Consider the following 13,607-nt stretch of genomic DNA (forward strand, 5'->3'; position numbering starts at 1 on the left):
CCAGCTACAACGATCCACATGACCTGTGGATGATTCTTGCCATCACACCTCTTTTCATATTTCTGCTGTGCTCTGGCAGTCTGTGATGGCTGTCCTGCTACAGACAGGATGGGCAGTTCTGAAATGGGCCGTGGCTCCAGCCTCCCAGGAAATAGTGCAGCTCCTTCCCAAGTGGGGCCAAAGTGGGACTGGAGGAACAGCTCCAGGAGGCATGTGGTGTCTTTGTCACAGTGGAAGAAAGCAATGAAAACTGGTCACCTGCTGTGGCCATTCCCATGCTTGAATAAAGAAATGGATCTGGTGAGGGTCTGATTCAGCTAAGAAAGACACTGTCAGTTCTTTATAGGCTGTACAGATCAAGAAATATTACCTATCCTTTATGGACTACTTGGACAAATGATGCAAACCTTATTTTTATTCCTTTTGTCATCCATGTTTAGTTACTCCAGCACAGACAGCAGAGAAAGCTGTAAATTGCCAGTGACCTGAATTATTTATTCCTTTAATTATGATCCAGTTCCAAAGATGTCAAAGCCTTAGAAATGGAGCACGACATAAAAAAGTAAAATAAATGATAACATTGGGAGGAGCCAACAAATGTGAGAAGTTGGACAAATAGTCCAACAAACCACTACAATGTGGTTTCCAAATTAAACTCCTCTTTAGCTAAATCTATACTTAAAAGTAACTAATTATTCAAACTTTCATGTAAAACTATGTTCAAATTCTACTTATTCTTGCCCTACATTAGTGAAGTAGATGAAGAAACAGTCTCTGGTCATCATATGACATTCAAATAACCCTCAAAGCAGGCATTTGAAGCCAGATAAAGCACACAGACACAGCTGTCCTGTGATACCTGCAGTCTACCTTAGCAAGTAGCTAAAGCAGCTGCAACACTGGACACTTGGGAGAAAGCTGCAAGAAATCTTGGAGAAGGCCATTACAGAATTAACTCCTGGCTACATTTCTCCCTGACTCCCATTAAATGGAAGTTGACTGTAATTTTGATGTTGGTTGATCTTCATCTGTTCTGAGATGCCTGTGTATTTTTCATTTTTACTCCAACAACCACGGTCTTATTGGAAGCCACATAAATGTCTCCTTTTGCGTCCTGCAAGTTCTTAACCTCAGTGACACTCTGTGAGAGTAAGCACCACATTCAAACTGAAAATACATGAATCTGCTTCACATGATCAGCCCGAAGATGTCTGCTTTTAACTTAACTGGTGTCTGCCTCTCCCTCATTGAACAAGAAGCAAAAAGAAGTACTGAGACTCCTGTACGTCATAAGTTACACTTTCTGCCTCCACTTTTTCAACGGGTTTGGTAAGACTAGTACCTCAACAGCAGATATATAACCAAGTCTCTCACTCAGAAATTAATTCTGTTTGCTGCACGCTGTTTCCTTTCCTCCTCAAATTCAGCCAGAGTAGAGACTGTGGTCCATAACCATGGTCCCTTGGAGATTGCTGATCAGAAAGAGTAGTAAAGCATTGATAGATGTAGCATGCAAAGATTTTAGTTTATGCTTACATGACCTTCTCATAAACACCATTAAGTTGTTTTGGACAAGTGCCATACTTGCAGTATGCACAGGAAAATTTCCTGCAAGCAAGAGAACCATTAACAAGTTCTTCCTGATAGAGTTGAACAATATTTCACTGGGGAGAAAAAGGGAAGAAAAGTGATGTCATGGTGGGAAAAAAAAAAAAAGGCAGCAAAGTGAAGACTGCTGTTCTTCAACACAAACACTGTGATGCCATTAAAGATCAGAAAATACGATCTAGTAAATATGGCAGAGGACACTTTTTCCCTTACAGCTAGATCTGCATAAAAAACCGAAACCTTGAATTCCTAGTCCTAGAAAAATGGAATACCAAAATGATCTATTACACCTATAGACAAACGTGTTTATCTAAAACATGGTATATAACCTGCTGAAGAGAATAATAATGTGCATCTCTCAGGCAAGGATTTCTCATCAGTAAATTTACCTCTGAAGACAACAACATATGGTCAATGGCGCATGAGTGGACAAGTAAAATAACCTCTCTGGTCTGAAAAAGAGTCTACCATCTACAGCTTCCAAAAACTGAATCAATTTATACCACCCAAACAGCGGCTTGCCTCACTTGGGAGGTATCCTGGTCATTAGCAAGCTGCACTGCTTATGGCAGCAGGCCTGGGTATGGCAGGATTTTAGGGAGGGCAGAAAGATCTGTAGCCCTCCCAGATCCAATCTCTAGCCCTGCACAGATAACCTCTAGGAGTCACTGCAAACACGACCCTGTTCCGCAGACAAGCTGGGGGGAAAAATAGTGAGAGGTGTGAACTGCCCTTCTTCCTTTTGAGGCTGTAAGGTCTCTGAGGTCCAGAAGCACCAGCTGAAGTGTCAGCATATTTAACTCATGCTCCTGGTGATCCCAGCCTGCAGGAACCTACAGAGCTTGCTGAGACACCATGAGGGAAACCTACTATGGTGGGGCCATGTTTACCAGCTCATAAAGCTGTATGTGGTTTGTCAGTAGAGCAGTGCTCCCATTTCCACCCTCTTCAACCCCAGCTGTTGTCAAAGCAGGAAATTAAATGAGAGTATAAATCCTGCAGTTCTTATCACCTATACAGCACTTCCTTTCAGACCCCTTTTAAAGACAACAGTCCAAGAATTAAGCTCCTCTCTCAGAAGAACTAACAACAGAGGAAATGCTGATGTCTCCCAGCATTCCTCATGTGGGTTGGATTATTCCTGACCTAGCCTTAGCTCACCACAGATATTTGGGAATGGTCAGCTGACCGAGAGCAGCCAGGTCAGTGTGTCAGCCCCCTAGGTGAGCTGCTGCATGCTGTTGGCCCCCTACTATTCCAAACCATGCAGGTTAGTGACAACCACCACCAGTGGTGATTTAACAAATCCATCTGAATCTGCACTTAGCTGAGGGGCAACAACTTCTCTAAATGGCTGTGTTAATTGCTTACATTCTCTGATCCTCTCTGTAAGCACCTTCAGAATGAGGATGTAACACCCTGATGTTCTGTGTGACTGTCCTTCCAGGGAACGAGCATGGAAAACACCTATTACATGACTTTAGAGTCTGGTAGCATACACTTACCCCAAATAATTCTCTGTTCCAGCCTCCCTCCTAAGAAGTTTAGCACTGCTTCAGTAGCAGTAAAAAAAAGCTTTAAGTTACAGCTCAAACCAAGTAACATTCTCCATAGTGTCTCCTGTTACAAGCCGAGCAATTTTAATATCTCAAGACACAAAGTAAAATATGAATTCTGGGCCTATGATCCTAAATTTGATAACCAAAAGCCATCCAATTCTGTTTCATATTCATGCATTAGTAAGTTCATTGTGTGCAGAGTGCTGCACTTGGAGCAAGTACTTCTTCCAACACAAGGGATGCGATTTACTTCCTCATGCCAGTATTATCAGACCAATTGTTGCCAACTCTTAGGAATTTAATACAAGTCTTGAGACACTTGTCGTTTGCTTTTTTAACACTTATAGGGAGGGATAATTATATGACAGTCTTGGTTTGTTGTTTTTTTTTGTTGGAGCAAGGAGAGGGAAGATGACAAGTTGAAATCCCAAAAGGGCCAGAGAAAACTTTTTTAAAAAAACAAAACAGCCTTAAGTAAAAAGCTAAAGGTCTTCTACGGCATTTTCATGATACCAAGGGCCTCATTTTTGAATTTTTTGAGTTGGTAAAATTAATTCAATGATTTTCAGGATTTCTTGCTGTGATTTAACCCTCTCCATTGCTGTCTCACAACAAAGTTCAAAGAGTGCTACTTTTCCCCTTGTTCTTTTGACTATTACAAATAACAAGTTGCCTACACCTACACACTAAAAATAATAAGAGGCATATTTCCAACTTACCCACAAACTTCTGTGGGGTGGAGCTTTTACGTTTTCCCATGTTGCTTGTCAGCTTCTCTATAACAGCAGGTCTCTCAAAAGGCACCACAGAAATATTGTTGTCCATCACAGGCTCTTGTTCCTTACAATCTTCCATAGGAGGTACTACATAAAAGTAAAAAATCATATCAGACAGGTCTGGTCCACATTTCACAGACAACACGAATCATTTGCGCTCTGCTGACTGCACAGCAAGCACAACACAACGTAAAGCAAGGTGCAAGAACACACTGGGCATCAAGACAGCAATCACCTGTGAGCAGAGCCACATTTACAAAACACCTCTCCTTGGGACCATCTTATTTAGCAGAAGCCAAACTTTGTTAAAAAAACTTGTTTTGTTCTGAACACTCAAGATCCCCAGTGAGGAGGGGACACTTTTGAAAACTCACTCTGTAGATGTCATTTTGTGTTATTCTTCCTTTCATATGGTCACCTGTTGCCAATGTAAATGTTTAGTTACCATTCTTTGTGTATTCCATTAACTTCACACTTATTGTACAGAATACGTACTCTTATTATTATCTTTTTGCACTAATGTCAATGATTAAAAATCACACAAGGTATCAATGAGTTGTGTTTCCTGGGCCTGGCTGTGTGTTCCCTAAGACAAGTCTTCTCAAATGAAGGATCAGTTTGCTAAAGTGTGTTTCCTCTTTCTACACGTGAGACTGTAAAATCAACACACACTGTACTGGAATTACAGGATTAACATCACATGGGAAGTCCCTTCAGAATCAGATGTAGGAACTATCAATTTTGGATTAATATTTTATCCCCTCAAACACAGATCTAACAACCTGCAAATGGAGTTTTTCTGCATCTGTCTTACCATTTTTGGAATCTGTAGGGATCATTCCTGTGCTAACTACATCAAGGGAATGCTCACACATTGTCTTTGAGACAATAACAAGAAATCAATGACCTCTTCTGTCTTTACTCATTTTCCTTTCTCAGTTGTTGGGTTAGGGAACAAGATGTTAGAGCCAAAGTATAGGAGTTGCACAGGTTTCTGACCAGGGGAGCGACTCATACAGGCTTTTATGTCACTTGCTGACAGAGTTATTCCCCAAGTGCCTACAAAGTACTCTGTTTTTGTTGAGCTTCCTCTTATAAACACCAAAAAGGGTCAGTGGTACCAGACTGGGGATCAGGCCCAGAGAGACTAGGATATTTGCAATAGATATCAAGTGTGATTTCATGTGTAACTCTGCTCTGCTGCTGTGAATTGGATACCTGGCCTAATTGTCCTGCATTCATCTTCAGAAAGTAGCAGGAGAAACTTGACAAGTATCAGCCATTATTCCATGTGCTAATGGCTTGGTTGAGATATAAAAAAATTATTTGAGGTGAAGAATGGATGGCAGAGAAGCAGAAACTGCAATGATACGGCACAGAGTTCCTATAGTTTGTAAACTGAGAGCACTCCATTGCATTCCTTGTATTAGATCAACCTTCCAGTGAAGCCATGGGTATTGCAGAGGTAGCAGAGGAGGACTCCCAGCCATGTGTTCTGCCAGCCCTCCTCCGGTCTCTCATCATAGCAGCCTTTTGTGTCACAGACACTTTCTCCAGAGAGAGACAGTGCCATAAACGAGCACCACCAGCCTACTTTCCTCCCATGTAACCGTACTACCTTCAGGATCCTGACATGGAACAATCACTCCCCTGTTCTTAAACACTCAGTTGTTTGCTAGCACATAATATATGAAAAATGGGGTGTTAAAAGCCTTGTCTCTGCCTTCTTTCTAGTAAGGAAGAGCAAATACCAGGCAATTACAAAACACGGTATCTGCTCAGGTGAACTTCTCAATTCAGACATTTGTAATAAGAAAACATGGCAATTTATTCATTTGATTCCATTTGTGCCTCTGCTGCTATGGAAAGCTGAGTACTTTGAGGCTTGGAATCTATCATATGCTATAAAATGATTTACTCTGCTGCTTTCTTATTTGTACAGGATGCTCCCCCTGAGAAACACAATGGTTTCTCATTTACAAGACAGTCCTGCTGGCATCACTGAAAGGGAGGAAAAAACCCCATAAATATGAAATGGATCTAATGTTGCAACAAAATGGGATGCAGTGTTCAAGTGACCTAATTAATGCCCAGTGCAGACTGGGAGGTTTGGAATACTTTAATAGCTAAGGGTAAAGTTTTAAGGTTAATTAAATACTGTGCTTGGTCAGGAGCTATCTGCACTACTCAAGTATTTACCAAGGAGATTTAGGAAGAAAGGGAAGATTATGTGTGCTGATTTTCACTGGGAACTGGATCTGACTGTCCTTTGGCTTACCCAAACTCAGTGGATGCATGCACACGCACGCACGCTCCGCAGGAAACCCTGGATGCTCGCTCACTGCCATGGGCCACGATCACCTGAGTGGCACTTCAAGGATTTCCAGCCCTTGGAAAGGGACAGGACACAGGAGGCTGGTGGTGTGGTCCCAGGGAGGTGCTCTAAATCCCTCCTAGGAACACACGCTCAAAGCATGCCGGCTTTGTAGGAATGCACTTATCCACAAAACCACTCAAAACCTCCTGACTACTTTCACTGCTGCCTGAATAAACCCCAAATGTAGTGACATTTGTATGGTCTTATAACAATTAAGTAATAATTAAATAATTCTACTGCTGGGCATATGTGTGTAAAATTTCCGACACAGAATTTGAAACCTTTCTTCCATGAAAAATGAATAGTGCTAAAAAAGACATCTGCTCTTCTCTAAGTCAGGCAAAAATCCTGCCTGGACTCCTTTTAAAAGTAAAATCATCATGAGTAAAAGCATTTTCTTTTCCACCTTTTATGCTGCAGGCACTTTTTCCCACCTCAGAACTCAAGTCTCTAATCCAGGGCACGGCTCTTTTGCAATAGAATCAATGAATCACACCAATATTTATGTTACGATGGGAATAAGTTAGCAGGATGTGTTTTGTTATGCAGATTTCCTGGGAGAAGGGAGAGAGGGAAATAGTCTAATTTCTGAAACCATTTAAATGACAGGCAAAACTGGACCAAACAGGTGAGATGTCACACTTTAGAAACCCAAAGTTTTAAGCTAAAGAGCACATTGTCAGTTCTAGATCCATTAATTTTCATTTCTATTTTATAAAGTATACAAATAAAGGACAAATAGCCCAGCTCGCATCACTTTTTTTTTTTCTTTTTTTTTTCTTATTTTTTTTTTTAAAGCAAAAACAGAATAAAAAAGGGGAACAGCAAACCAATGAAACACAACCACCAGTTCTCACCAATCAGCTGCTCTGTGGTAAGAAGCTCATGTGTACACACTTACTCAGCAGTAAATGCAATTGCTTTTTTGTTGTAGTTCATCGTACGTCAATACTTGGTAGTGGGAGCAACCAAAGAACAGCTGGCAGGTCATAACTAGCTTAGAGCAACTCATTTTACACTGAGAATTTACAGTCTCAGGTCAGGAAGACTTTTTTTATTCTGAAAATCAAGCCTGTATTCCATGAAAAGCCCACATTTGAGTATGTTTCTGTTCAGGGATGTTCTTTATCAGCTATCAGGGTATGCTCCTGGATTGCCCATGAAAACATTCACCATCCCTAACGCTGTAAATATTCTCAATAGCAGTTAACATGAAATGTTTCTAAGCCCAACCTCTCAATTCACAAAGCTCTACAGTCTTCAGAACAATGATACTGGTCTTTCAATCATACTCCTTAAAGTGACTATCTTTGAGTTTTTCCTTCTTAATTTGTAAAAAAACCACATGAACTATTAAAAAAGTTTATGCCATTCCAGTGAGGCAAGAATAGGGGGAAAAAAAAAAAAAGAAGTAAAAAATTACCCAGTGTGTGTTTTGCTGATAAATCCTTTTGTGTGCAAACACCAGACACTGGGCTAAGTCTCAGCTGGTATAAATTAGTATTACTCCATCAACCTCAATTTCCTTTCTGAAGCTCACAATATTGCTATTTAAAAGAAGTGTGTGTGTGCAGAGAAATGACAGGAAATATTCCCATGGACCCTGGTGTGAAGTCTCCTGTGGGACCAGCATTTTAACGATGTTTTAAGCAACTGTGTAAGAGGGAAAGACACAAGGCCATTGTGTGTTTTATGTGGAGCTGGCCTTGGAGCCTCGCACAGCCCAGAGCTAGGCTGCTTTCTCTTCCTCCTGAAATGAGCATCCTTCTCCATCCTGCTGGAAGAATTGCCCTGGACTTTTTGCTTTGTGGCAGTGGAGAAGAACGCATAACTGGGTGTAAACCATCGCTAGCCTTCAACATTTCTCCCTCTTCATTCCTGCAAGGGTCATGTTCTTGGCATTCAGAGACCATGCCTTTTGTCACCCCCAATGTGCTGCTAGCCAGGAGACCGCAGACTAATTTCTCCCTCCAGGGCCAGCACTGCTCAGCTGAAAATTGCCAACAAGCAAGTCATGGGAGCTCTCTTGCAGCATCTGTCCTGCTGAGCAGGGAACAGGACCACAAGGAGGGGCAGCTCAGCAAGCAGCTGGCACCCTGCAAGAGGATGGGGTGAGACCCAGAGACTTGCACATTCCTACCCACACAACAAAACTAGCCCTTCTTCCCCTCCTCTTGCTTCCCCATGTGGCTTTAGTCAGGTGATCTAGCCATCTGCAAGACAGATAATTGAAATTAAAGGACTGATCAGGCCATGGTGAAAGCACCCCTGTCTGTAACATGCCTACAAACTGATCACCTTGAGCACAATGCTTGAAAAAAATCCAAACCAAGTATTTGGAAAGAGAGTCAGGAAAACTCAGCCCCAATGGGATGCAAAATAAACCAGTGATCAAAATCTCCAAAGCATACTCTCAGTCATCCTCAGGAATATCATTTCAATCTGTGACATGGGAGAGAAGGAAATTAACACATTTTTTCAGAGTTATTTCAAGACCTAGCTTTAAGCTGAGCAATCATTTTTGTACTCTTCTCTTGTGTCTTTACAGTCCCAGGGGAAAGGACTTTGCTGCACAGCTCTACAGGTTGGTGCTCGTGACCCTCACGCTCAGCTTCATGGGTGGGAGCAATGCTGGGACGAGAGGTGAGATTTGTTTCAGGTCCCAGCTGAACGTGGAGCTCCCTGTCGCTGCCTGTCCTCACTGTGCCCTCGCTGAACAGTGAAATGAAGACAGTGGATCAAACATCCCCTTAAACATTCACCAGGGGAGGCACAGACATATTTGCCCGGAGGAGAAAGAGGCACTAGTTGAATTCAAAGTGCTGTTTTAAGCTAATTTTGTTGAGAAAAGTGAAGTGGTTGTGTGAACATTTCTATTTTAAGCCCAAGCAAAGTCAGTCAGGCTGTAAAGAAAGGAACTGCCCGCATGGGGTTTGCACTGGTTTAACTTCAGTTGGTAGAAAAATCAATGCAAGGTCAACCACTGCAGCTTCTTTGGGGAGACAAGGTTAAAGACTTGCCCCTCTTGTCATGGCATTAGGCAGCTTACAAAAAGCTCTGGATTTTCTCAGAAATCTATCAGAAAGAGTAAACCTAATTTTAACAAATAACTGAATAATAAACCCAGACACTGAGTGGAATTTGGGAAGCTCCTCCACAACACGGTCTCAGACTTCCTGGCTGTCATAGCTATATCAGCCTACTGTTATCGCCTAAGGAAAGGCTGCCTGAAGTCATCACCTCCCTGGTTAACTAGACAGGCACATGCTTGTAGCATGAAGAGTGTGTATTTTGCTGGGAATGAACTCGGTGGTTCAACTCCTACCAAGAGCTCCAACAGACCAAGCCCACAACAGGTACTTCAAATAGTAAAGCCCCGAAATCAGCATGTCCACTGGCCAGCACAAAGCCACCTCAGGCAGATAATCACTGACTTCAACATCTTTAAAGCCACTCATGACATTTTAAATGTTGATTTTAGTCTCCAGGGTGTCTATGAAGAGAGCAATTACTTAATAGAGTTGTATGAACATCTTGGCAATGACTACTAAATATATTTAAAATACCATTATAGGAATAAATTGTTCATGGAAAAGTACTATTTAAAATATTTTGGAGATTTTTGTCACCAAAATATAGCCTATATTAACAATGCTAAAGAGATGTTATTTCAGCTTGGATTTTCAGGTTAGAAGGATTTTCATTTTAGAAATGATCTTTCAGAACTTCTACAGAATTAGTTTCCAAATGAAGCCATATGACTCCACTCAACAATGAAAAGCAAAATGGAAGGGTTCTTTTGCCTTTTCATTCACCCACAATCTCACTGGTTTGGGTATTCTTAGGTATATGGTAATTTTTAATCAAAATGGAAAATGTACAATTTTAATATTTTCTGAATATCATGAAATTTAAAACACTTCAAGTACCAAACACCTAAAGACAACTTTTAAAAGTTAAGAGATGATCAGTTTTAGAAGAGTTTATGAAACACTAATTTTGATTTAAATTATAACCATTTTTGGACAGCTACCATTTAGCATTTATTGCTACAGATTAAGCCTTCAACCCTGCAATCTGAGGCATTATGCTCATTATCCATACTAATAGCTCCAGAAATTTCTGAAAACAAATTGACATTTCTTGCTTTCAACAATCTTTTTGGCAATCTTCAGTCCTTATGTATATTAACACATGCAGTGTTAGTTAACATATTAATACTAGCACATGTAAATGCATACAAACACTTTTTGGTTATAATTACTTTCACCAACACTATTGAATTCCATTCTGCTCTAGAGATTTTTACATCTATCCCTCCCTCTTTTGGAGGGATAATATTACAGAAAGCAGAAATAATGACTTCTGAATACCTTCACCATCCTTATAATTATCACTCACTATCAGAATGGAGTGGGAGGGAATCACACATTTTACACACGGGGGCTCTGGTCCCCAACATAAGAAGGATGTTGGACTGAGTCATGAAGATGCACTGAGGGCTTGAGTACCTCTGATATAGGGACAGCCTGGAGAAGAGAAGGCCCCAGGTGGACATCCAGTGTGTCTAAAGGGGCTGCAAGAGAGCTGGAGAGGGACTTGGGACAAGGGCATGGAGAGACAAGAGGGAATGGCTTCACACTGCCAGAGGGCAGGGTTAGATGGGATATTGGGAAGAAATTCTTCCCTGTGAGGGTGGTGAGGCAACCTGGCACAGGTTGCCCAGAGAAGCTGTGGCTGCCCCATCCCTGGAAGTGTTCAAGGTCGGGCTGGGTGGGGCCTGGAGTAGCCTGGTCTAGTGGAAGGTGTCCCTGGCCATGGTAGGGACTTGTAGCTATATGATCTCTAAGGTCTCTTTCATCCCAAACTATTCTATGATTCTATGATATGACTTTTAGAGTAACTTGCTCAGGTAACTTTGCTTTATTTTCATCTCTGTATATTTTTACATACTAAAAAGCAAAATACTGACAAAGAAAAATGGTGCTGTTAAACTGGACAGACTGAGGATTTTAGCCCATCTTTTCTCCTTCTTCCTATCTGAATATAAACGATCTCTAAGATGGAAATGATACAAAGATGAAAGGAAGGAAGAAAAACATATGGAAAAAAACCCACAAGAGATGCTCCAAGTCCAAGTGCCCTCAGAAGACGGTTTGCACCCACCATGGTGACTCATGACCTGCCCAGCAGCCTCCATACTGACATTCTGCAGATAGTTGTGGCAGCGTTCCTTGTGCTCCTCCAGCGAACTGCGCTGCTTGTAGCTCCGGCCGCAGTAGTTGCACTTGTGAGGCTTCCCCACTGCGGAAAGAATGAGAGCACTGGGTCAAATCCACTGCAACCCGCTACTGCAAGCAGAAAAACTCTCACCTCTGCCACAAACAGTTCTTGTGATGGAAAGACACCTAAGAAAGGTTACTCAAGTCCCAGGTCCTTTTCCCAGCCCTGTTTTCCCACTGCACACACCTCCTCCCCCCCGCCGGGTACTTTGCCCCATCCGTTTATCACACTAAGGTGCTGCATCAGCAGAAGGAAAAGGAGGCGGACTTGGTTGCAAAGCAAATAAACAGATGCTGAGAGGGGAAAAAATACCAGCCAGCTGAATCACACCCCACCACTGCCTGCGTGTCGCCAAGTCTCGTGGGAAAGGAACTTCTGAGATATTTTGCCCATGGTCTGAACAGTTGCCTTCACAAAAACGAGCTGCCCCAGTGGCCTAATTCTTCTCCCAGTCATGGGGAAACCCATTACATGGCCCAGCAGAGTTCTTTCACTGAGAAAACTTCGCCAAAATTAGTAAAGGAAGGTTGGAAAGTAAACTGAAAGTAACTTTGTTAACTGCACTGTTAGATGTCAGAACTGAGCAACAACTAGTAATTCAGAGACCAGATAATATTAAAATATATATAATACAAATCTATACACATCTAAACATATATACATAAAAATATAAAAGCTGTGTACAATTAAAATCAAGCCAAATGAATGCAAGACGTAGCTCCAGTTTTAAATATATTTTTTTGTTTTGCTCAGCAGCATTATGCACAAATGGCAAGTGCTTCTTAATACATGCAAGACCTGGCACCAAATTCTCATAAATTATGTCCTTTTCATAGCATGTCATTAAGAAACCACAAGAATGGCCTAGCCCAAGGCCAGAAAGCTAGCCAGAAGGTATTTTGCCAAGCAGTGCTAATAAAGGCTTTTAATATAATTTAAACTTGTAGAACATGAACATTTATCCTTTAATAACTAAAGAGCTATTAAGTTAGTGCTACAAGTCTAGTAAAACACCATCGGCTGTGAATTTCAGAGCTGGCTGAGGGATGGGGAAGGTCAAACTTCTCCCAGAGTTTTGAAAATCTTCGGTAAGAATTTTAGTTTCTGGCCAAAGAAATTGAGAACATCCTCTGTTGGATAATATTCATGTTTCTATTGGGTTTGTCCCAATACTGAAAGCTTTTCACAGTCATTTACTTAATGAAATCTGAGCTGTACTAATTGTAGCCAAACTGCACCGTCACCCCCGGGAAGGGAAAAGGCAGGGGAAGCTGTGGGGAGGACAGCTGCAGCCAAGAAGAAGCTGGGCAGAGGGCTCCTGGTGCTGGGGCTGGAGCCCCAAACATGGAAAACCCAGAGTCAGGGCAATTCTCTGGGCCCTCTGCAGGAACAGCACATGCCACATCACCCTGGGATGGAAGATGAAAAAGCCTGAGCCTGAGGAACCAGAGCTGGTCCAACAGTTTCAAATGTTTTTATGTCAGAAAAAAAAGGATTTGATGAAATGAACATGCTTGCAGAAAGTTTCGGTTTTTCCCAAGGAGTTTGTGTGTGCAGTTCAGTGATACAACCAAGTTTTCCACCAGGGAAAAAAAAAAAAAGAAAAAAAGCTGCTTTTAGTAAGTATCGAAACTGTGGATTTTTTTATTTAGAGATAAGGCTTATCCTCAAGAAAGTGTGTTTGAGACCAAAGAGTCGTTGTGGCCTTTATTTTACTTTGCTCACTTGCTTACACTGTTGCCATAACTGATGCTGGTAATGGAAATCTCAGTGGAGGCCCAGCGTGAGGCTCATTATCATTCCCAGAATAACTGCCCTTGATGTGAATGATCTGGATCAAGCCCCAGCTCTTAAACATAAACCAGCCAGCTCATTCTGGAGGTACCTTTAGGAAAACACACCGGAGGCTCCCTAGGATGGAAAGACTTTTATAATCACCATTACAATGCTTCATCATGCATCTAGATGGCATCAATGTCTGTCAGTCTGATGCCCTCATTAGAA

The 13,607-nt window shown here is 41.7% G+C and overlaps 1 protein-coding gene across 4 annotated transcripts in view; it reads right to left on the reverse strand.

Moving 5' to 3' along the window:
• The window catches only part of IKZF2 (IKAROS family zinc finger 2), a 117,787-nt gene that overhangs the window by 11,758 nt on the left and 92,422 nt on the right, over positions 1-13,607 (reverse strand). For 3 of the 4 annotated variants that reach the window (XM_050340458.1, XM_050340455.1, XM_050340456.1), the window contains 2 exons: positions 11,439-11,624; positions 3,887-4,030 (listed from right to left, as the gene is read on the reverse strand). In XM_050340458.1, coding sequence (XP_050196415.1) covers positions 3,887-4,030; positions 11,439-11,624 — 330 coding nt within the window. The remainder of the gene's footprint in view (positions 1-3,886; positions 4,031-11,438; positions 11,625-13,607) is intronic. The other variant, XM_050340457.1, reaches the window with a different exon arrangement.

This window comes from Myiozetetes cayanensis, unplaced genomic scaffold, assembly GCF_022539395.1.
Source record: "Myiozetetes cayanensis isolate MyiCay16 unplaced genomic scaffold, myiCay2020 scf9, whole genome shotgun sequence".
Taxonomy (NCBI): Eukaryota; Metazoa; Chordata; class Aves; order Passeriformes; family Tyrannidae; genus Myiozetetes; species Myiozetetes cayanensis.